At 43.6% G+C, this 25868-nt stretch overlaps 1 protein-coding gene across 1 annotated transcript in view; it reads left to right on the forward strand.

The window, feature by feature from the left end:
* LOC126481781 (odorant receptor 4-like) overlaps positions 1–25868 on the forward strand; it is a 104575-nt gene that overhangs the window by 10350 nt on the left and 68357 nt on the right. Inside the window, exons 2-3 of the mRNA XM_050105736.1 lie at positions 6218–6531; positions 14041–14196. Of these exons, the coding sequence (XP_049961693.1) occupies positions 6218–6531; positions 14041–14196 (470 nt within the window). The remainder of the gene's footprint in view (positions 1–6217; positions 6532–14040; positions 14197–25868) is intronic.

Raw genomic sequence — 25868 nt, forward strand, 5'->3', positions numbered from 1 at the left:
TCACCTGTTAGTTTCCTCTTCATCCTCCTCCACCTGGCCTTGTACGGCTAAGACGTGTATGTTTATGTAAGTGCGTTTCAACAACAGCATCCACCACATTTATTTCCCACATTGTGTAATATTTTATTATTTCATGCTAATGACATACTTTTTATATGTTATTAACAGGTTTTGTAACGAAATGCGGGTGGGCAATACAACACGAGCGGTAATAACGGGCCTGAACGAAGTTTGCTCGGCCGATATTGCGTCTATCTCACTGAGATTGCTTCGAATTGTAGCACTTATTCAGGACCCGCCAGCTATTTAATTTATGAAGTTCAGTTTGCTAACCCGAACAGTACTGGCGCACTTAAGATGTTGGAAGCCGACACGGAATCGAAAACAGAAAATAAGACAGTTATTCTCGAAATATACAATACTTCTTGCGAATTGAAGATGTTCAGTTCACGTCAGTTTAACTCTCCAGCAGAGTTAAAGAGGATTCTGTTAATCGTACCTAACACGTGTATTTTTTTCGGGATCATTAACGTAAGCACTAAAGATATCACAGCCCAGGTAGTTGAAAACATGCACTTGTTCCAAAATATTACTCTCTACATCTACATCCACATCTAAATCAAAATCAACATGGATACTCTGCAGATCACACTTTACAATAATTCCCTATTATTCCACTCTTGAACAGCACGCGGAAGAATCGAAAACCTATATCTTTCCGTGCGAGTCTGATTTCCTTATTTTATTAAAATGGTAGTTTCTCTCTACGTAGATCGGCGTCAACAGAATATATTCGCGCTCTGAGGAAACAATTGGTGATTGAAATTTCGTGAAAAGATCCCGCCGCAACGATAAAAGTCTTTGTTTTAATGATATCCACCCCAAATCCTGTATCATGTCCGTGACGCCCTCTCCCTTATTTCTGGATAATACAAAACGTGCTGCTCTTACTGTAACTTTTTTGATGTACTCCGCTAATCCTGTCTGCTGAGGATCCCACATCGCTCAGCAGTACTCCAAAAGAGGACGGACAGACGTAGTGTAGACAGTCTCTTTAATAGATTTTTTGCATCTTCTGAGTGTGTTGCCAATTAATCGCAGTCTTTGGTTCGTCTTCCCAACAACATTTACTATGTTTTCTTTCCAGTCTAAGTTTTTCTCTGTTAACATATCAGCTCCAGTATGTTATTTTTCACAAAATGGCATAACTTTTACTTTCTTTCTGATATGGGTAGATAATATTTGCCATTAAATGTGAGGACCACACAGCCCGTTGAAGGCTGTCTTCAGTGTCCATGAGTATAACCTGCTCCTCTGCAAAAAGGGCTAAGTTAATAATAGTACATCTTGGTTAGTAGGAATCTTCGATTTTCTTTTGCCATTTGGTGGAAATGTCATTTATATATTCGTAAAATAATATGGGCGGTGATTGGGCTGACCAGTATTTTGATAGTATCAGCATAAAAACTCTGAACAGATTTTGTTAAACGTCAAGTAATATGTAGGTAAATTAGTTTCGTAAGAAATTCATTATTGACGTGGAAGGGATTAATTACCAATAAATCCTCACGATCTGTTTAGTACGGTTCTTCTGTTGTATCTTCAGTTTTTATGCTCATTCATAAGTAATTGAAAATACATTTTTCTCTGCGACTGACCCTTTGAGTAGCACAGAAAGAGGATCGTAATGTGTAATAGGGAAACATCTACCCAGATGTTCATTCCTGTTGTTGTTCATATTGACTCTTTGGAGTGATCTGGTAATTGGTGATAGGGACATACACTATGTGATCAAAATTATCCAGACACCACCAAAAACATACGTTTTTCATATTAGGTGCATTGTGCTGCCACCTACTGCCAGGTACTCATCAGCGACCTCAGTAGTCATTAGACATCTTGAGAGAGCAGAATGGGGCGCTCCGCTGAACTCACGGTCTTCGAACGTGGTCAGGTGATTGGGTGTCACTTGTGTCATACGTCTGTTCGCGAGATTTCCACATTCGTAAACATCCCTACGTCCACTGTTTCCGATGTGATAGAGAAGTGGAAACGTGAAGGGACACGTACAGCACAAAAGCCTACAGGTCGATCTCGTCTGTTGACTGACAGAGACCGCCGACAGTTGAAGAGGATCGTAATGTGTAATAGGGAGACATCTAAGCCAGATCATCACACAGGAATTCGAAACTGTATCAGGATCCACTGTACTTTGACAATTAGGTGGGAGGTGAAAAAAGTTGGATTTCGCGGTCGAACGGCTGCTCATAAGCCACACATCACGCTGGTAAATGCCAAACGACGTCTCGCTTGGTGTAAGGAGTGACGATTGAGCAGTGGAAAAACATTGTGTGGAGTGACGAATCACGGCACACAATGTGGCGATCCGATAGCACAGTGTGAGTATGGCGGATGCCTGCTGAACATCATCTGCCAGCGTGTGTAGAGTCAACAGTAAAATTCGGAGGCGGTGGTGTTACGGTGTGGTCGTGTTTTTCATGGAGGGGGCTTGCACCCCTTGTTGTATTGCGCTGCACTATCACAGCACAGGCCTACATTGATGCAGTAAGCACCTTTTTGCTTCCCACTGTTGAAGAAAAATTCGGGGATGGCGATTGCATCGTTCAGCTCGATCGAGCACCTGTTGATAATGCACGAACTATGGCGGAATGGTTGCACGTCAATAACATCCCTGTAATGGACTGGCCTCCACAGAGTCCTGACCTGAATCCTATACAACACTTTCGGGATGTTTTGGAACACCGACTTCGTGACATGCCTTACCGACCGACATCGATACCTCTCCTTGCTGCGTGCCTCCGTGAAGAATGGGCTGCCACTCCCCAACAAACCTTCCAACACCTGATTGAACGTATGACTGCGAGAGTGGATTCTGTCATCAAGGCTGAGGGTGAGCTAACATCAATTGAATTCCAGCACTACCGATGGAGGGCACCTCGAACTTGTAGGTTGTTTTCAGCCAGATGTTCGGATACTTTTGATCACAAAGCGTATGATTCTGTACAAAATTCATTTGAGTGGTTTCCGCAGGTCGTTCCTGAATGCAGATCAAGTAGCATTTGCACGAATCTGTTTTAAATGGAAAAACTTGAGACTCCTTTGAGGAGTCTTTTAAGAACCTGATACTGCGTGATGTTGCAGTATGGAAGTAATCAAAGTAGAGCAGCGTTATTTATTTTTAATGTTACTTATGCAAGGTATAGTTCTCACTTATGCAAGGTATAGTGTAAAATGTATCTAAGTGCTTCAGCAGTTTTGTAGCATTCTTGTTCCAAGCGAATTTATTGTCAATAAATTATGGGACGTTAAAGTTAGTTCAAGTCGCTGTTGGGACTCTATTACGAATTCTGATTAGCAGACAGGGCAGATTTCTATACTTTACGGACACTGCCATGCGTTTAAAACGTCTCGTAAAATCCACAAAAAATTCATTAACAACTCTTTATGAACTATATGTATCGTTATTACAATGATGGTACTATGTAGGAAAAATAATTGAAACGTTAGTGTTGAATGGTAATAAATATATATAAAAAGCAAGGCACCAAAAAAATGGAAGCTTGAGAGATATCACACGGAGATAAGCCCGTATTGCAGTGTGTACTCCCGTAATGAGTCGTAACGTCAGGAGCGGCTTGATAAGTCGAATCCGGGTAAGGATTTGTATCTTTTTTGCGTTGCTTGGTTAGTGTAAATTATAAACTGGATATCTTTGAATAGTCCTTAGTAATCAACGACAAATATATCTAGAAACAGTAGCTTCAGAAAAAAAAGAATAATTGTGCTGGTTACATGTAGATTAAGCAGTTTAACATATAACTGATATTCACAGCTTTGTTAACGATTTCCATTATTGGATCGTATGGACTTTTTCGCTATTGTGTGCAGGGTGCGGTTCTTAAATCCGGACAAATGGAACTCTTTTTAAAAGCAAAATAGAAATGAAGTTGAAAATCCTTTTGTGTATAAGTAAAGGTGTCTGTCAAGAGTAAGATTACTCGATGTAATCCCCTTCAGCCGCAGTGACCGTCTCCAATCTTGTCCTGAAGCGATCGCAAGCACTCTTTAAAACAGCGCTGTCCATATTCGCGAATGCTGCTTCGATAGCCGTGCGTAGTGATACGACGTTATGATGGTTCTATTCGGGGCTATTCGGGGGCCAGAGCTCCTTTGACCAGAACATGCCAACATTATCCGAGAGCCAGTTTTGAACTAAATGGCTCTTATGAGCCGGTGCACCGTACTGTTGAAATACATATTGTCTCCCTGAGTTACCATCCACGGTTTCAGGAAATTCGTCAAAACTTGTAGATAAACTTCTGTTGTGACAATTTGTCCCTTTTCAAAGAAATGTAGCGGCATGATATCGCCCTCAGTGGACAAAACAACGAGGACGTAAACCCCAGACTTCTCCGAAGCATTATACTTGGTCACAATATCGTAAACAGTCGATCTCGGGTACTCGAAGAAGCGAACTATTTCAATGGGCGAACGCCCAGCACGAAGACTTTCGATAATCGCGGCTCTCCACGTGTACTCCGCACTTGCCCTCAACATCTCGACCATTTTTGAGGTCCTGACTATTTCCTGGATGCCTAGGCTTTCAAGAACGCCAATCGCGACTTCCGGCGGAACAACGACATGGCGGGAAATTGATATATATATATACAGGGTGAGTCACCTAACATTACCGCTGGATATATTTCGTTAACCACATCAAATACTGACGAATCGATTCCACAGACCGAACGTGAGGAGAGGGGCTAGTGTAATTGGTCAATACAAACCATAAAAAAAATGCACGGAAGTATGTTTTTTAACACAAACCTACGTTTTTTTTAAATGGAACCCCCTTAGGTTTGTTAGCGCATCTGAACATATATTTGAAACAAATACGTAATCAGTGCCGTTTGTTGCATTGTAAAATGTTAATTACATCCGGAGATATTGTAACCTAAAGTTGACGCTTGAGCACCACTCCTCCGCTGTTCGATCGTGTGTATCGGAGAGCACCGAATTACATAGGGATTCCAAAGGGAACGGTGATGGACCTTAGGTACAGAAGAGACTGGAACAGTACATTACGTCCACATGCTAACACCTTTTTATTGGTCCTTTTCACTGACGCGCATGTACATTACCGTGAGGGGTGAGGTATACGTTCGACGGGCGTTTCATAGGACGTGGAGGGCGCATAAATTGGCCAGCCCGTTCTCCTGATCTTACACCTCTGGACTTCTTTCTGTGGCGTACGTTAAAGGAGAATGTGTACCGTGATGTGCCTACAACCCCAGAGGATATGAAACAACGTATTGTGGCAGCCTGGGGCGACATTACAGCAGATGTACTGCGGCGTGTACGACATTCATTACGCCAGAGATTGCAATTGTGTGCAGCAAATGATGGCCACCACATTGAACGTCTATTGGTCTGACATGTCGGGGCATACTCTATTCCACTCCGCAATTGAAAACGGAAACCACGTGTGTACGTGCACCTCACCCGTCATGGTAATGTACATGTGCGTCAGTGAGAAAGACCAATAAAAAGGTGTTAGCATGTGGACGTAATGTACTGTTCCAGTGTCTTCTGTACCTAAGGTCCATCACCGTTCCCTTTGGAATCCCTACGTAATTCGGTGCTCTCCGATACACACGATCGAACAGCGGAGGAGTGGTGCTCAAGCGTCAACTTTAGGTTACAATATCTCCGGATGTAATTAACATTTTACAATCCAAGAAACGGCACTGATTACGTATTTGTTTATATGTTCAGATGTGCTAACAAAACTAACGGGGTTCCATTTTAAAAAAAACGTAGGTTTGCGTCAAAAACATACTTCCGTGCATTTTTTTATGGTTTGTATTAACCAATTACACAAGCCCCTCTCCTCACGTTCGGTCTGTGGAATCGATTCGTCAGTATTTGATGTGGTTTACGAAATACATCCAGCGGTAATGTTAGGTGACTCACCCTATATATATATATATATATATATATATATATATATATATAAGCACCGTACCCCGCACTTAGCGATCAGTCGCAAAATTTAATAGCAGTGGTTTTTGTACGTGAGGGGAGCTAAAATTATCTTCAAATCTTTGGGTGTTCACTCAAAACACTATTACTAGCTGGAAAGTAGTTTATCCGTGAAACACTTCTTTCCCGAGTTGCCGTTTGTGTTCCTCCGCAGGGCGGCCTGCTCTGACAGACCTGCGGCTGCAGCAGAAGGCGCTCCGCGTGGCCGGCGTGTGGGCGCCGACTGGCGGGAAGGCGTCGCTGGTGTACGGCTACGGCGCCTACTCTGGCCTCGTGGTGCTCTCGGTGGTGGTGTTTCTGGCCAGCCAGCTGTCCGCCATGCTGCACTTCTGGGGAGACATCCTCAGCGTCACCACCAACGCCTGCGTCACCTTCACCTACACCATGTCCACCTTCAAGTTTATTGTCTTGCTCAAGATGCGCCCATTAACCAACAAACTCATCGAGGAGCTTGACCGCTGCATGGAGGTAAGTACTATGGACTGCCGTCTGTGTAGCACTGTCTACAAGTTCATAAGACTACACTGTCCTAATATGTGAATTTTCTACGATATTTTAAAAATGTCGTGCACGTCTTTTGTCTTGAAAGATGATTCGAGAGCTTATCGAAACAACAGTCCGTGTACATAGGATTAACATAGACTACATCTACATCTACATTTATACTCCGCAAGCCACCCAACGGTGTGTGGCGTGCCACTGTTATTACCTCCCTTTTCTGTTCCAGTCGCGTTTGGTTCGCGGGAAGAACGACTGCCTGAAAGCCTCCGTGCGAGCTCGAATCTCTCTGATTCTACATTAGTGATCTCCTCGGGAGGTATAAGTAGGGGGAAGCAATATATCGATACCTCACCCAGAAACGCACCCTCTCGAAACCTGGACAGCAAGCTACACCGCGGTGCAGAGCGCCTCTCTTGCAGAGTCTGCCATTTGAGTTTGCTAAACATCTCCGTAACTCTATCACGCTTACCAGATAAGCCTGTGTCGAAACGCGTCGCTCTTCTTTGAATCTTCTCTATCTCCTCCGTCAACCCGATCTGGTACGGATCCCACACCGATGAGCAATATTCAATTATAGGTCGAACGAGTGTTTTGTAAGCCACCTCCTTTGTTGATGGACTACATTTTCTAAAGACTCTCTCAATGAATCTCCACCTGGTACCCGCCTTACCAACAATTAATTTTATATGATCATTCCACTTCAAATCGTTCCGCAAGCATACTCCCAGATATTTTACAGAAGTAACTGATACTAGTGTTTGTTCCGCTATTATATAATCATACATAAAGGATCCTTCTTTCTATGTATCCGCAATACATTACATTTGTCTATGTTAAGGGTCAGTTGCCACTCCCTGCACCAAATGCCTATCCGCTGCAGATTTTCCTACATTCCGCTACAATTTTCTAATGCTGCAACTTCTCTGTATACTACAGCATCATCCGCGAAAAGCCGCATGGAATTTCCGACACTATCTACTAGGTCATTTATGTATATTGTGAAAAGCAATGGTCCCATAATACTCCCCCGTGGCACGCCAGAGGTTACTTTAACGTCTGTAGACGTCTCTCCATTGAGAACAACATGCTGTGTTCTGTTTGTTAAAAACTCTTCAATCCAGCCACACAGCTGGTCTGATATTCCGTACGCTCTTACTTTGTTTTTCACGCGACAGTGCGGAACTGTATCGAACGCCTTCCGGAAGTCAAGGAAAATAGCATCTACCTGGGAGCCCGTATCTACTATTTTCTGGGTCTCAGGAACAAATAAAGCGAGTTGGGTCTCACACGAGCGCTGTTTCCGGAATCCATGTTGATTCCTACAGAGTAGATTCTGGGTTTCCAGAAACGACATGAGACGCGAGCAAAAAACATGTTCTAATATTCTACAACAGATCGACGTCAGAGATATAGGTCTATAGTTTAGCGCATCTGCTCGACGACCCTTCTTGAAGACTGGGACTACCTGTGCACTTTTCCAATCATTTGGAACCTCTGTTGCCAAAGTGTAAACCACTTCTCGTGATTAGAACTTCAAGGAAGTGATGCTGCTTATACTTCTCTACTTCCATGGTAAACGAGATGCTAGTTATTCGGAGGATTCAGGAAGTCACACAGCCGTTCCTCACAAAGACTCTACACGACTAAGGTGTCACCTACTTCCCTGTAAGAGACTGCAATCTTTCACGGCACTGAGACCATTGCGTGCTTTTCAAAAATGGTTATAATGGCTCTGAGCACTATGGGACTCAACTGCTGAGGTCATTAGTCCCCTAGAACTTAGAACTAGTTAAACATAACTAACCTAAGGACATCACAAACATCCATGCCCGAGGCAGGATTCGAACCTGCGACCGTAGCGGTCTTGCGGTTCCAGACTGCAGCGCCGTTAACCGCACGGCCACTTCGGCCGGCGCGTGCTTTTCGAACCGTTAGATAAAAAGTTGGCAGTCACTCGACGAAGTAGTCTTATCATTGCTACTCCTTCTTATTGGTGGCAGGAACAGAAAGCCTGTGGACAAAATAAGTTACTGTGCAAGATAAATAATCTGATCTCTCCTTAACAATCAGAACAAGAATGAAAGGGATTAGAGTTTTATACGTTTGCAAATTGAAAAGGTTTTCGGCAGTGCAGTGTACTCGTAGAACAAGATGTCTGAAATCATGAGAGGAATGAAGGGAAAGTACTGTACTTGACACCTGGATCTTCCGTTACTTTCTCAACACGAAAACCAAGCAGACGTGGTCCAACGAGGTAGGAAAACTGTAGGAAGTGATTACATTGGATGATATTCATAAGCACATTTCGCTCAAGAATAAACACCAAGAAAAGCCAAGACTCAAAAAAAAATCGCAAAACGTCGACTGAAGCGACGAAGAAGCAGCACAGCAATCAAAAGCACGAATATTGGGCTAAAATTAAAGCCCAAGCCCAAGGGAAAGGAAAAGTGGAGTTGAAATAACATCGTCCGGAGATGGCCGTTATCAAAAGAAGAAGTTAAATAGTGCTAATTGATATGGAAAGTCAACAGAAAATATTTCTGCCTGAGGGTGCTAAACACAAATGACCATTGGGCCTGTTATTTAACTTACACAAATATTAAGCGATGTACGAAGTGAGAGAAAATATCTAACAAAGAATACAGGCGGAGAGGAACGGGTGTCAGCGCCAAGGTTTGCAGTCGGTACAACCATTTCGGATGATAGGTAGATCTGCATGAAGACGTCAGATACTTCTCGAGGTCCTGTCCAGATGAGACGAAAAAAAAAAAAAAAAAAAAAAAACAGACATTCAGGACGGAATCTACAAATATTTCTGACCTTAAGTATCGATCACATAGGGACTGTCAAGATAAAAAAGACAAATAAGAGATCGTTCTGAGCTGAACACCTGTTCCAAGAAACGACTGTTAAACGAATGACCTCGGGCAAAGCCGCGTCTGTCTCTTGGCTTGTAAATATTTCAGTAGACCATGTCATTTCAGCAGTTTTAAGTGGATGCGTCTACATAACATTGTAAATGCAGTAGGTGATCATTTCATCAGTTAGGACGACAGTGAAACAGTACACGAGACTGGTCTGTTAACATGCACTGATAAGCCAAAACATTGTGACATCTGCCCACCGCGACGTTGGATGCCACCTTGTGGCGTTGTGGGCACGTGACGCGGTAACAAAAGTATGCAAGCGGCGTAGATACGGACCGGTCATCACCCTAGCGAAGATATAGACTAGAAAAGGGGAAAGCCATTGAATAAGTGACTTTGACAAAGGGAAGATTGTTATTACGCGGAGCCTGTCAATGAGTGCCTCAGAAACGGCGAGGCTGGTCGAATTTTCACCTGCTATGGTCGTGAGCATCTACGGGAACAGGTAGAAGGATAATGAAACTCCACTAGCCTCTAAGTGGCTGGACGTCCGCGACTCTCCACAGATCGTATGGTTCGGAGGCTTGTCTGCTCTGTAAAGTATGGCTTCTCTGGCGAAAAAGCACAATGTTGGTGCACGGACAAGTGTTACGGAGCACACCGTTCAGCATAGATTGATGAACATGGAGATCCGCTGTAGCCGAATCCTACGTGTTCACATGTTGACCCAACGAAATCGTCGGTTACGATTTCAATGGGCACAGAACCATCAGGATTCAGCTGTCGGTCAATGGAAACTTGTCGGCTCTCTGGATGAATCACTTGTTCGCTACACTAGATAGGTGGACGCTCCATAAACGCCGTCATCGCCGGAAACGTGCAGCGCACCACTGACGCAGGCTGGTGGGAACGTTATTTTACTATGAGAGGCGTTTTCCTGCCCTTGCATGGGACCAGTGGTAGTAACCGAAGACCTGCTGAAAGCAGCGAACCACATGCATCCCTTCATGCTTGATGTCTTCCGCGATGTGGATGTCTTCTTTCAACAGTACTACAGTGATTTGAGGTGCGTTATAGTGAGTTCACGCTGTCTCGGCGACCAGTTCGCCTCATGTAAAGTGTATGGAACCCATCTGGGTCGCTACAGGCTGCCACCACCTCGTGCTTAAATCAATGGCCTTCTACTTACGCAGATTACGTGACCTGTGTATAGACATCTAATGTGACATACCTCCACAAACCTATCAACAAGCTGTCGGATCCCTGATAGGCAGAATCAGTGATGTAGTTGGTTCGAAAGACGTACCAACAAAGTATTAAGCAAGTGGTCGTAATATTTTGGCTCATTTGTGTATCTCATCGCAGGCTACCATTTAAGGGCCTGTGGTGGTACATTTTGGTCTTTTAAGTCGTATTTGAGTGGACCTATGGCACGCAGACAAGCAGTAGAAACTCTCGCCTTGTGTGGTTGGGCATTATCTTGCTGAAAGGTAAGACCAGGACGGCTTTTCATGAATGCAACAAAACGGGGACTAGAATATCGTCGATGCACTGCTGTGCCGTAAGGAGACCGCTGATGACCACCCAGGCGGTTCTGCTATGAAAATAAATGGCGTATCAGACTATCACTACTGGTTCCTGGGCCACCAGGTGGGTGACAGTCGGTTTGGTATCCCACCGCTGTCGGGGGCGTCTCCAGCCATGTCTTCGCTCGTCATTGACTGAGTTCGAAGCGGGACACGACACTGAAGAGAATTCTACTCCAGCCAATGAGATTCCAGGTCGATGCCGTTTCTGTAGACGCCCAGGACAGAGGTGGTATATCAACGTGAGTGCCGCCCGACACAAGGCCCGACAACCAGGAGTTATGGGCTGTGGTGTCATATCATTTCGTGGCAGGACACCTTTGGTTGCCATATGCAGCGCCATTACAAGACAGCGGTACGTCGACGATATTCTACCCCCCGTTTTGTCGGCCTTCTTTGCAAGCAACTCTGGGCATACTATTCAGCAACATAAAATCCCCCTGCACACGGCGAGAGTTTCTACTGCTTGTCTTCATGCTTGCCAAACCCTATCCTGGTCGGCAAGGTCGCCAGATCTCTCCCCAGTGGAGAACTTTTGGAGCATTATGGACAGGGCCTTCCGATCAGCTCCAGCTTTTGGCGATCCTACGCACCAGTTAGACAAAGTCTGGCAAGTTATCCCTCAGGAGAGCATCCGACAATTCCGTCAAACAATGCCAAGCTGAATAACTGCTTGGATAAGGGACAGAGGTGGAATAACACGTTATTGACTTTCTCAATTTGTGAAGCTCCTTCTCTTGAATAAATCATTCAGTTTTTCAGAAATTGCAATCACTTGTTGCCTGTACAAGTATATCACATCTCACGATTTCCGTAAAATTCGGATTAATCCTACGTGTTGCGTCTTCTTTTTATCTTTGAGTGTACTTATATTTCAGACTATAGATAAAATATATTGAGTAGCAGTATTCAGTAGCCTCAGTTACTTAAACAGGCCTTCGCAGGCCGTTCTTGAGTGCACACCACAAATAGTTCGCATTGTTATATTCGTCACTTATTGAGCCGTGCGTGGCTCGTGTTCGTGCCATATCTCGTTAGACATCCTGTTTTTACTGTACTACCACCTCGTTATGTTAATTTCAATTACTGGTGTCACTGAGTTGCCGCCTTGCCTGTCCGTGAGCGGCAGCAGCGGCGCTTATCGGCATAATCCCTGGCGTATTATCTTTGCTGACTGCTATTACTCCCCGGTTGTCGTGTATTCGGGGTTAGTTCGGATCTGCCAGTGAGTTGGGAGGCGCTAGCAATGCAGTTCGGACCTGACAGTATTTGACTTCGGACGCGGCAGAAGTTCAGTCGGGGCGCGGCTGCAGTGAAATCCGGACAGCCATGACTCGCCCGACGGTTACCGATACACATCACTTGAGTGCGGACCACCTTGGTTGGTTGTCGGCCGGTCGTCTTGTCGGACGTATATGTTGGCAGGCGATCGCTTTTGGGTTGCCTGCGTGTGCCGACTCATGGTCCTCGTTATTGCACAGTCGCTGCCGTTAGTATTGTCTAGTCCTTCGTGCAAGTGTTCGTGAAACTGTGTGTAGCTTGTGATGTCGACTGCTCAGTTATTTTAGTGCTGTCTCCGTGCTGATGTGTGGCAGTAGGTCGGTTGGTGTGGATGAGCCAGGAAATCTCCGCGCGGCGCAGCTGGCCGGGCCCGCTGGCGGTCTCTACGCAGTGTCGGAGTGTGTGGGAGCTGTTCCGATTGCTACGAGGTTCGTGACTCGCCGACCCAGGACATCAAAGTTGAGTGGTGATTTTATTACCGAAGCCTGTCTGTTCACATTGTGCCGTTGGTTTTCATGATTGGCTGTTTGAGTACTCCCGTGAGCAACGGCGAATGTCCGAGTTGGCGAAAATTTGGCCACCATCCGGTGGAGTTTAACTGTATTTTGGTTATTTGAAGTCCAAGCGCACCAGCGGAATTTTATGCCTTGTGGCCGTTGGCGTTGCGGTTACCTGCCCTGGCCGCTGACGTAAAATTTGGGCAGTGTCCTTTCCTCGCCGAGTTGTCGCTGTCCAACACGTGTGTGTACTTGTGACAGCTTATGCATACTTGGTTGTGGGCGGCTACGCCTTTTACGTTTTGGGATTGGAGTTCCTTGCGTACTGGTCGGGTGGAAAGCAAGTCGTCTTGTCGGTGGGTCCGTTGACTGTCTCTTGGTTGGGTTGCCGGCGGATCAGATATGGTTGGGCCGTCTACCTGTCTCCCCTAAGTGAACGTTAATATTTCAAGTGCAGACCGACCGCCGGAAACTTCTAAGCGCCGCTGGCTGTGTTGCCTTTTCTTATTGGTGTTTGATTGTGTTTTTTTAATGGCTCATAGCCGGTGGTTTGAATGTGTATGCTTTTAGTTGGGTTTTAAATAATGAGCTTCAGCCGTTTTAAAATTGAAAGTTACTTACTTGTTAAGTATGAGATTGTTTGGGCCTTCAGCCTCATTTAAAATATTTTTGGATGAAGCTTTCGGCCTTCTGCCTTTAGAAAATTCATTGTAGTTGTGGTTTTGAATCAGGGGCCTTCAGCCGTCTTAAAATTACAATTTCTTACTTGCTAAGGCTTAGATTGTTTGAGCCTTCAGCCTCATTTGAAATACTATTTAAGGATAAGACCTTGCGCTTCCTGCGTTTTGAAAATTTATTGTAGTTGTGTTTTAAATCATGGGCCTTCAGCGGTTTCAAAAATTAAAGAGGTTGTGCCCTTAAGCCATAAGATTGTGTGACGTATTTAGTCGATAGTTAAGATCAAAAATTTGCGCTGTAATATTTGGGCAACTAATGTATGTGTTCGAGTGTAACTGACAGCCGCTTTCCACAATTCCAACTACCTGTTCTGTCCTGCGGATTTAACCAGGCGTTTCACTTATAAATCTGAGTTATCATTTGTTATTAAGATGTTTTGCTCAATTTATGAAAACCGGAGCGGTTGGTAAGCAGACAGTGTCTTTGCAGTGCTACGGGCAGAATTACGCACATCAGAAGGCGTCCATATTCGGCACGTGCGCTCGCAGAAGTCGGCGCGTTTCCCAGATGCAGCTGTTCGTTGGGGTGTCCATATACGTGGTCTGGGAAGTGGTCCCCCTCCTGCGTGTTCAGAGCTGCTCCAGCACAGAGTGTCGCATCCAGAGCGGCTTCCCTGCGCTCGTCTGGTACCCGTTCTCCTTCACAGAGACGCCACTCTACCAGGTACCCAAGGAGCATGGTATTCTTTCTGTTAATGCACGATATAAGTTTCACTTCAGAAAGTCTCGCGAAGCAGCCGAGGAGCATGACACCTACATGTGACTAATAGCAGTGATTTTCATGCCAGTGAATTGGCCATTCTATCCCTCCAAATGTTTCTTTTTTTTTTTTTTTTTTTTGTACATCAGTTCCAGAATTTCGCGGTTTGGTATTTTTTTGTAGCTTTTCATATTGGAAGTGACGCATGCTTTTCTTTTTTCACTCGCACGCCACATGTCCCTTCAGAGTTTGCAATACCAGGAGCTAAAGGACTTTCTTCAAAACAAGTCGTTAAATTATTTTAAGGATCTATTGTCCGAGGCTGTGTTTATGATTGCACATTCTTGTTTTAACGACCCTGCACACCTCTTAGCCATTCGTAAATGTAATGTACTTTTATCATCTTTTATTACCTCTGGCTGATCGCGCCTGCAAAACTGTGTGACCTTGCTCGATCTTGAGTGGCTTTCGTAGAGTCTAACTTTGGACTTGGAAAGAGTAATAAAATTTACATTTTGAGAATATTGTTAAATGCGTGTGTCTGTTTGAATATTATTTACGCTATCGTTGTTATTTTAACCAGAAATCAAGTTTAACACTTTACTTCACTCCTTACCTTTGATTATCTTTGCGACAATTAATGTTTGCCACTAAAACACAGTGCCAGAGTTTACTACTGGGCCCAGAACAAATACCAAATCACCCTGAGAACTTTGCTTCTAAAGATAAATAATTCCACGTTCTAATACCGATCGTCAGTCCTGAAGGGACAAATTTTGCAAATAATAGTGTTCATAAAATTTGAAATAGTTAGTGAATTTATTTTTGAATAAATCAGTTTTAGCTTTTAGTACTAAAATGAAGCTCACAGGATTTTTAACGACGTTTTTAACAGTCACTTTCCGAAGCTTTTCAAATAAAAATAAAGTTAGTTATCCTTTTCTGACTGCTTTTGCTTTAGTCTTGGAAAAATAAGCAAAAGAATTTAATCGATTACTATTCCAGTTCGACCTATCAAAGATGCGTTTCTCTATTTTATTAGGTAAGTGAACCCCACAAACATAGCGTTAAATGCAGTTACTTAGGATTTAAGCAGAATAAATATAAGGTATGAGATATAAAAAGGTGACACACTTTTGAATTAACTACTGCAGTATAAACCCAAAATCAGACACCACAATTTCTGTTAACAAAGGTCTGGGACTACTGTTACGTTAATAATAACGAAATAAACTGTCGGTAGTTTACCCTGTGAGAAGCAGTGTAGTACAGAGAACGTTGTGTGAAATTACTTCCATAGTTTCTTAATTTGTTATACTATTTAAACAGACCAAACACATCATATTGTCCACCTTTTGGAATCATTCCCGAAGCAAGGTAGTGCAGTTGTCGCAGCACCATAATTTTTTACTGCCAGAGACTGACTATCATTTTCCTCCACAATATGCAGTTATTAGCAGACAATATTAAATTCTTGAAGAGTGCAATCTGTTTGCAGTACTCGTCGTTCGAAAGACAAGACTTCCAGAAACGAAAACGAACAGGGAAAAAGCTTGTCAGTTCACAGGCTAGTAGCTTCCCAGTTTCGTTGGCGGAATAACACTTTTTTGAACATAATAAAACATTTCTTCCTCAGGAAGGGACCATACTTCACTACTATGACACTATCAAATACATAAATGTATAAAAATGAAATGAATTGTTCAACTGACAGTCACAATATACTTTTTCAATCATCTCACAACATCTCTCAACCCAGATTCACATTGAAATAATCATTAATACGTTGTACGAGATATTGAAAACCAACGACAGAAATGCAAATATAACGCGAGGAGAGAAATTAGTACCTTTTCTCACCAAAATTAGAAGTGCTGGATACGTTCCCCTTGCGTGATACGGCTTTCCACCGGATAGGTACATTTGGAAGCGACATCAATCATTATAAATCGTGTTCCACACGACATTGTGCGTTGTCATGTTGGATTATTCTCTTGATCATGGTCAAATAATATGGCCACGTTACGTTCGACTCTACCCATAAATTCTCAAGAAAATCTCGCTAGAATATTTTTATTGGCAATCGATAAAATATGATATTTATGAGAACAATATCACAAAATCAGAGCCACACAAGCTAAATTCTATGCGTATCTATATTTCTTCACCAGCCTGAAAAAGACCACGCAGAAGGATGCCATTTTAATTTCCAGAAGATGATAAATCTGGCTAAATTGCAGGACGTGCGTAACATGTGACTTATGACTACAGTTCTCAGCTTATTGCTACGCACTGAATTTGTCCTAGAATGAGGCGTCGTCATTAGACCGCTTCTCGTATTTTTAGTTATTACGACTTTTCATCTACTACCATCATCAAATAATTTATTAGAACTTTTAAAATACAGCCCTGTGTCAGTTAGAACATAACCCTCGCCTAAAATTGGCGCTGAAGCATTGTTGGTGTATTTCTGACACTAATGACGACCAGCAACATATCTTACTTGGTCAGTCGATGCGCTGCCGTCACTTTGTCAGCTTTCATTTTGAAGTAGGGTACAGATCTGTAAGCAGAGGCTAATGACTCGTCAGTCATAAGTGCCAAACGGCGTAACGATTTGCTAGTTCTCTGTAAGGTTGCTCCTAACTCACCTTGCTTCAGCTGAAACGATACGGCACCTGCCAGAATTCGAGCACTGGGTCGAGCGTATGCGGTAACTGCAGCCGGTGTTGTTGGTGTCGTGTGTTGCTGATCACAAAACTTGCGTCGTTCATGAAACATTCTGTATAATACAGGGTGATTATAATTAAAGTCAGACTTTCAAAAATGGCTCTGAGCACTATGGGACTTAATATCTATGGTCATTAGTCCCCTAGAACTTAGAACTACTTAAACCTAACTAACCTAAGGACATCACAAACATCAATGCCCGAGGCAGGATTCGAACCTGCGACCGTAGTGGTCACGCGGTTCCAGAGTGAAGCGCCTAGAACCGCAAGGCCACAGCGGCCGGCGAAGTCAGACTTTCAAAACGCTGTAGAAATAACATCACTGGTCAGAATGACGTCAAATTGAAACGGAATATTATGGGAGAAGGGAGAAAACGGATAGCAGAAGAAAAAAAAAAGTATGTGAAAATTGATAAATAGATGGTGCTGTGTGTGTCAGAATACGTAAATGAAAACACCTGTCATGCTCACGACCCACTGAAGTTAGTATAAACACGCCGGGTGCACGGCTTTTCCTCCTTTCGCGTCTACGACGTTCGCCATGACTGTCTCAATGCAGGATCGCGCTCCGCTTGTAAAGATGTATTACAAGAATGATGACCGTGCACACGTCGCTTTGCAGAAGTTCCGGACACTGAAGGGTTTATAAAAGGCGTTCATCCGATGACTGCCCTGGGTCTGGAGAAAATGATTCGGAAATTCGAAAATATGGGTCCTATTGGTGTGCAACCTGGTATAGGGAGGAAACGAATTGGCTCGACGTCAGTGGAAGCAGTGACCCCAGCAGTGCAGGAGGAGACGAGTGGTGGTGTGCAAACGTGTAGTGCACGGAGAGTTGTTAGAACATTGCACATACCCGTGAGCACGTGTGTAAAATCCTACGAAACGTCTTTCTTTACTATCCATTCAAAATTACCCATGTGCACGAGTTGCTTCCTTTTGACCTGCCAGCAAGGGGGACCTTTGCTTTAGAATTTCTTCTTCGCATGGAAGTGGACAATGACTGGCCGTGGAAGATTTTGTGGATAGACGAAGCCCACTTCCATCTGACAGGACATGTCAATACACAGAATGTCAAATATGGACAACGGAAAAATCCACACGCAAATCAACCAATACCACTTCATCCTGAAAAGGTCACTATGTGGCACGGGTATACGGCACCATTTATCGTAGGACCACATTTTTTCGAAGAAACAGATGCTTCCAGTCCTGTTACCTGTGCTGTCCACTGGTAAGTGCTATGAGTGTCAGTCCATCTGTCCAACAGCGTGCATGTGTGGATGGGATCATTTTAATGCAAGATGGCGCACCTCCTCACATTGCACATCCAGTTAAGCAGCTGCTGAAGCGCCATTTCGGAAATACTAGAACTATCAGCCGCCATTTCCCTACAGCCCGACCGTCCCGAACACCTGATCTGAATCTGTGTGACTTCTGGCTGTGGGGCTGTCTGAAAGATGTTGTGTTCAGTGTTCCGACTGCAAACTTGGCTGCACTGAAGGCACGCATTGCGCAACACATTCTGAACGTGAACCCGGAAACACTTCGATCAGTTGTGGAACGTGCTGTTTCTTAATTTCAACATGTTGCAAAAACGGTGGATAGCATATTGAACTCGTTTTGCACCAGTCACACGGAAATTAATAATCCGATTTGATTCTGATTGATGCTTTTAATGCGGTTTTTTGCCTCAGGAAGTTAAAAACGGATTTTTTCCATCCGATGTGCCGTGGTGGATGCGCTTACGTCACTAACAGTATCACATCTGTACGCCCATGCACGTTGAGTAGCACAATTTGTTTAACGTCAAACGTACACCTTAGGCATTGTTGTATGATTCATTTGTCATTTGTAGTCGACCACTATTAAATTATGATGCTTACAGCGCCATGTATTGCTACATTTTGTAATTACTCACTTTTCTTCTGCCATACGTTTTCCCCCTTCCCCGATAATATTCCGTTTCAATTTGACGTCATTCTGACGAGTGGTGTTATTTCTACATCGGTTTGAAAGTGTAACTTTAATTGTAATCACCCTGTATATACGCACATGGACATAGCATCTGACCAGTCTGTTACAGACAGGTGTCTAGTGAATAACGCAGTTCGTTGCTAGTTAAGCGACTTTGAACGTGGCGTAAAAATCAGAGCAAGAGGCTTGGGTCACAGTATATCGGAGATTATTGCACAAATCGGGTTTTCGGGAACAACAATGTCGAGGATGGATCTTCAGTAACGAAATGTTTTCACACCCGTTAACCACAACACAGCACGATCACACGTGTTTGAGAAACGAATGTCACGTCACCTCTGCAGAGTCATATAGGGCGATCGGCGATGAGTCAGATCTCAGGGACCCCTTTTCTACTAGGATTATAACGAGACAGGTGCACCCTTAAGGCTAGGCGCAAATTGAGAAGCGTATAGCACGTGTGACGTGACACTAGACTACAGCGCGACACGCACGTGCCGCACGGGTCGCGCGGGTCCACCGCATATTGCGACGCGTACGCGCCAACTGGCGACGCTCTGAGCTGACTGAACCGAAGCGCGCGCAACCTCTTATCTTTCTCAAACGACTTTACAGAAACTATTCTCTGAAAATATATGATTTCTGCCTTACTTGTAGCGTTTATATGTCAGCTTCGTGACGAAGTGCCCATCACCTCGCTAATGACCATTCTTATTGTGATGTACACATTTTAGTGAGACACTTCGCAAAACTCAAAAAGTTTGCAACGAAAATTAGGGGTCGCTATGATTTTGCGTTTGGTGCGTGTTACACCATATGTTGCTGCGTATGAAATTCAGCTAACATGCTGAATTTTTGTTTAGACTTGGGAGGAGATCTCTATCTGCCTCCGATCTCGAGAAAATTGATCCCACGTAGCGCGCTCACTTCCGATCTCACGCCCACGAGAATGAAATACTCGCAACATTTCTCATATCTCCTAAACCGCTCGAGACATCGAAACGAAAGTTTGGCGAATGATAGCACACAGGGAGGAGGGTATTTTGCCAAGTATTAAACACACGGAACTTTCTTATCTGTGGCGAATTATTACTACTTCTTTTTTTATTTATTTCACTCCAGTGACTGTAATTTTTTAAGAGTTATCGACAGCTAGCGAAACAAGAGCTTCCTAGTATGAAAATAAACATGAAATTTCTTCTTTTATGTTACTGCGAGGTTTTTCGTAAGCTATTGAGCTCTGTGATTGCCAATGACTTGTTTAATGAGGCCCTCCGTTTCGGAATTCTGTCTCAATAGCTGATGTGAGATGAGTTTGGCAAATTACATTGTGACAAAGGAAATACAATTAAACCAGTCACCAAGAGAAATGTGGCCTTTACTCATAAATGGTGATGCTTCTTCGAATGAGAAAAAGTTAACAACTCACACAAAAACAGATTGGCGCCTTAGGCTACGCGCAAATTGAGACGCGTATAGCGCGTGCGGCGCGACGCAGCGCAGCGCGCGTTTTTGTAACAGCACAGGTTCGAATGGGGCCGCGCAAATTGCGACGCGACGCGACTGGGACGCGACACGCGTCTGCGCCAGGTCGCGCAGCGTTGTGGTTGAGGCACAGTTTCTCAAGCGGCGCGTCGCGCGTGCCTCGCTGGCGCCGTGGTAAATTTGAGGCGGGGAGCGGAAAAGTAGCCCGGCCATATGCTCACATCGGAACGGCGCATATGAGCAGCCCATACGATAAATTTTGCCTTACTATGTACTAAATTTCATTGCCTTTGGGTAGTGTTTCGTTTTTCGCCATTTAAGCGCTCCATTTTTCGTCGTTAGTACATTATACTTTTATGTTATTTATATAGGTATGGTTTTGTTTTGTTTTTATTCTGTCAAGAAAACTGCATACTTCAGTAACTGATGAGCCATTGGCCGCTGGAGTTGTATCATATGCCTCCACGATGTTTTCAGATCGTAAGAAGGGACAGAGGGTAGTGAATAAGGAAACAAGGAATATTATAAATTCATATGATTGAGAATCAAGGTAGGAAAGTAAAACAAGGTTATCTTCTCGCTGTCTAGTATGCTGGCGTATCTGTACGATCTGTTACAAAAATTTAGAAAGGGATAATCTCCACAGGTGTGATCCCTTTGTGCTCCTGGTAAAAAGCGTCCAAGATCTGAAGTATAGAAGTCTCACTGTGATTACTCTGATATGGATGTAATACGACACACTGTACTACATGCATGTGAACATCACATTTCCACTGCAAGCTACAAACAGTCGAAAAGCAGTCACAAATAACGATGTTCTAATTGGTTCGCCGTGATGAGAAAAAGCATTTCAATTGGTGCATGCACATTATTAGCTTTAATAAACTAATTATACAACAGGCTACACAAATGAAGAAAATGGTCGGTATTATTACGAAAGTAGGAATATCCTAAAAGAGTGTTGTTATTAGACATATTTAATTTGTTGAAATGTACTGCTGACAAAGGCAGATCTACTTTCATGGCAATGTTTTTCGAACTCCAACTCACAAGGCGCACATGACTAGCTTGTGCATTCCTGTCGCACGCAATATTCTCCGCTGCTGACAATACACTGACCATTGTGCTGTGAGACAGATCAATTGTTTATTTTTCTCAATAACAACTATTTTATTCGCGGTCACACATTGTCAGTTTGGCAAGCCGTAGGGCCGGGCCGTGTGGCCGAGCGGTTCTATGCGCTTCAGTTTGGAACCGCAGGTTCGAATCCTGCCTCGGGCATGGATGTGTGTGTGTTGTCCTTAGGTTAGTTAGGTTTAAGTAGTTCTAAGTTCTAGGGGACTGATGACCTTAGATGTTAAGTCCCATAGTGCTCAGAGCCATTTGAACCAAGCCGTAGGTGAGTAACCAGTATCTGGCATGTGCCTATCATTCCGCCTGAAGGAACGCTCGTCATTATTTTAATACTGCTCAGATCAAGAGAAGGAATAAAATCCTTGGGTAAGTTTCCACTCCAGTTGCTCAGTGTTAAAAATACGATGGGTTACGTGGATTCCGCCAAAATTCCAACGGAATTGGCAGTCTATTTTTGTGTGAGTTGTTAATCTTTTCTCATTCGAAGAAGCATCACCGTTTGTGAGTAACGGCCACATTTCTCTTGGTGAATTGTTTAATTGTACTTCCTTTGTCACAGTATAATTTGCCAAACTCATCTCACAGCAGCTATTGAGACAGAATTCCGAAACGGAGTGTCTCATTAAACAAGTAATTGGCAATCACAGAGCTCAATAGCTTACGAAAAACCTCATAGTGTCGGTTTGCAGTAACATAAAAGAAGAAATTTCATGTTTATTTTTATACTAGGAAGCTCTTGTTTCGCTAGCTGTCGATAACTCTTAAAAAATTACAGTCACTGGAGTGAAATAAATAAAAAGGGAAGTATAAGTACTGATATATCGCCATAGGTAAGAAAGTTCCGTGTGTTTCAGAATTGACAAAACACTCTCCTCCTTGTGTACTATCACTAGCCAAACTTTCGTTTCGATGTCTCGAGTGGTTTAGGAGATATGAGAGATGTTGCGAGTATTTCATTCTCGCGGTCGTGAGATCGGAAGTGAGCGCGCTACATGGTATCCATTTTCTCGAGATCCGATGCACATAGAGACCTCCTCCCAAATCTAAACAAAAGTTCAGCATGCTAGCTAAATTTCATACGCAGCAACATATGGTATAATACGCACCAAACGCAAAATCACAGCGACCTCTAATTTTCGTTGCAACCTTTTTGAGTTTTGCGTAGCGTCTTACTAAAATGTGTACATCACAATAAGAACGGTCATTAGCGAGTTGATGAGTACTTCGTCACGAACATGACATATAACGCTACAAGTAAGGCAAAAATCATATATTTTCAGTGAATAGTTTCTGTAAAATCGTTTGAGAAAGATAACAAGTTGGGCGCGCTTCGGTTCTGTCAGCGCGGAGCGTCGTCAGCCGGAGAGTGCGAAGTGTGGTGTACGCGTCGCAATACGCGCTGCACCCGCGCGACCTGTGCGGAACGCGCGTGTCGCGCTGTAGAGTCGTGTCACGTCAACGTGCTATACGCGTCTCAATTCGCGCCTAGCTAAGCCTCAGCAGTGGAGGATGGATTTGTGGACCTCGGATAGCACTTCGACACACAGCCCAACGACTCGTTTAGATCCACGAACATAATCACTGTAACATCAAACAGTTATGCTGTGTAGGATGGTCCAACGATTCCCAGTTTCAGTTGTGTCGAACTCCTGAATAATTGAGAATAATGCTTATGCTCAGTGTTAAGGATTCTGTGTGTCAACAAGGCTGTCTCGTAGCAGGTGGTAGCTTAGTAGTGCTCTGGGATTTCTAATGATCACCTTCAAGACTCATTGCCTGACTGCTTAACCGAGTGGCAGATGCGCAGTGTGTGGACATTCTTGCAGACAGTCTGCAAATCTTTTTGGCATTAGAGTACCTCGAAGGAGACGCCAAATTTCAACAGAACAACCCGACATTTCAGAAATCTTTCGTCGCACGCAGTTGGCCTGATGAACACTTCAGTAAAGTTATGGGCATAGTTTCACCCCTAGAGAAAACCCAAACATATTCTAGAATTTATGTTTTGCTGCCCATACGCATATACTGAATGCACAACAAACTGCTCAACAAGAATTGCAGTTGCGACTCCAAGATCCTTGGATATGTCTACAGAACATATCCAACACTGCCTTGTACAGTCTCTAAGGCGCAGTAATATTTTGAGACATTGCCTATATACTGACAACGGGAGGCCACAACGTTTGGATTGCGGATTTACTGTAAACTCCGTACACTCGTAGTACTCCATGAGGACAACAAAATGTGTAAACAGTAGCGCGTACTTCTCAAGCGTTATTGAGAAAATCGCAAGATAATTTCTGTTGTCAAATATGTACCTGTGCTTGGCGGTTATTATTATAAAGCGGCGGCCGTTAGTAACACGAAGCGGCGGCAGCTGGGTGGTGCCGGCACGGTAGCTCAGCGTGTTCGACCAGAGGCTTTAGCTACCCTCTGTAGTAACAGACTGTGTGACATGATTTACAAAAGACCTGAACTGGTGTCATCGGACGTCCGCCACGAACAAATTCAACGAACAATATCGAACAAAATGAGATTAAAAAAGAGTGTTTAGCGTCCAAGCCCCGTAATCGTAGGTAGTTGGTCGCTGGATCGAGTCTCATTGGTTACCTTCCTTTTTTTTTTTTTATTACAACACAGTCTACAAATTTTTATTATCACAAATAATATAATATTCATAACTACCGACTAGTAAACGACCAAACGCATAAGTATTAGTAGTATGGTATTCTGCCTTACGGTAGGTCTTGTCATGGGTTAAGCCTCTTCCACTTTTGTCTGTCCGAAGCCAGTCTTTTCATTTCCGAATATTTGTCTCCTTTGATATTGTCCAGCATTTGATATCTTCTTCTTCCTCTTCCCCTTTTTCCCTCCACCATTCCTCCTATTCCTTCCTTCAATAAACAGTCCCTCCTCAAACAATGTCCAATCCAGTACTGTTTTCTCTTTCTGATAACTTTCAGCATGTTTCTTTCTTCTCCAACTCTTCTTAACACTTCTTCATTCTTTACTCGGTCTTCCCATTTCACTTTTTCCAGTCTTCTCCATACCCACATCTCTAGAGCCTCCAATCTTCTTTCATCTTCCTTCCTCAATGTCCAGGTCTTCGCACCATATAAACCACATAAACGCATAAAGTGATACTGAAAATGTTTGCTTGTCCGTGATTTGAGAAATTCCTTATACCTGGAAGCAGCCCGAAACTACTTGTTACCTGCAAGTTTTGACTGCCACAGACAGCTGTCGAAAGACGTACAACTAATCGTCGCTTTCAACATTTCGAGTACAAGCTGCAGGATGGTATTTTTCGTAAAAACATGGAAAACATAAAGTTAAACGGCACCAGCTGCATTGAATAAATGCTATGTTTCCACGTACGCAAGGTCTTTTGAGGTTTTCCATGGAAAAACAAACCTCGCAAACATTTTTAAAAACCTCTCTTTCATCCGATAATTTGGAAGCAAACCTTGCATAACACAGCATTTCCTTAAATATCGGAGCTGATAATTGGTCATATATACCGAGCGAGGTGGCGCAGTGGTTCGCATACTGGACTCGCATTCGGGAGGACGACGGTTCAATCCCGCGTCCGGCCATCCTGATTTAGGTTTTCCGTGATTTCCCTAAATCGCTCCAGGTAAATGCCGGGATGGTTCATGTGAAAGGGCACGGCCGACTTCCTTCCCTGTCCTTCCGTAATCCGATGAGACCGATGACCTCGCTGCCTCGCTGTTTGGTCTCTTCGCCCAACCAACCAACCAACCAACCAATTGGTCATATAGGTTGGTTGGTTGGTTTAAGGATTAAAGGGACAAAACTGCAGAGGTCATCGGTCCCATATAGTATCGAGTGTATTTTAATAGCGTCTTCACGAGAAGCAATTTCTCGTTCTCTTTCGATTAAATAAAAACAATTTTGAAGATGTTCCCCTACGCTCTGTAAAGAAACATGGGACTTCATTTCATTTCCATTTCAATGAAATGTTTAACTTGCCTGTAGAAATAAACGTCGCACGATTGGCAAATTGGCGTGCATTTCGGAGGTACGACTTTAACCGTAAATGTTCCAAGTCCTTCGTCATCGGAGAAAATTTCGTCGTACAAAACAGGATTCGTCTGACCTCCCAAGAATCTATTATTAATAAGAATTTTTCTTTCTTCGCGTAGGGAAGCATGACACTAGACAAAAATGAACAATATAATTGCGTGGTAAGTTACCCGGATTTCGAACTCGTTACGACGACATTCGGAAGATCTTTCATTAATTTGTCAACGGTGGTCTGAACCTTTGGTCCAAAGTTCCCCGTGGCTT

Source organism: Schistocerca serialis, chromosome 5 (assembly GCF_023864345.2).
Source record: "Schistocerca serialis cubense isolate TAMUIC-IGC-003099 chromosome 5, iqSchSeri2.2, whole genome shotgun sequence".
Taxonomy (NCBI): Eukaryota; Metazoa; Arthropoda; class Insecta; order Orthoptera; family Acrididae; genus Schistocerca; species Schistocerca serialis.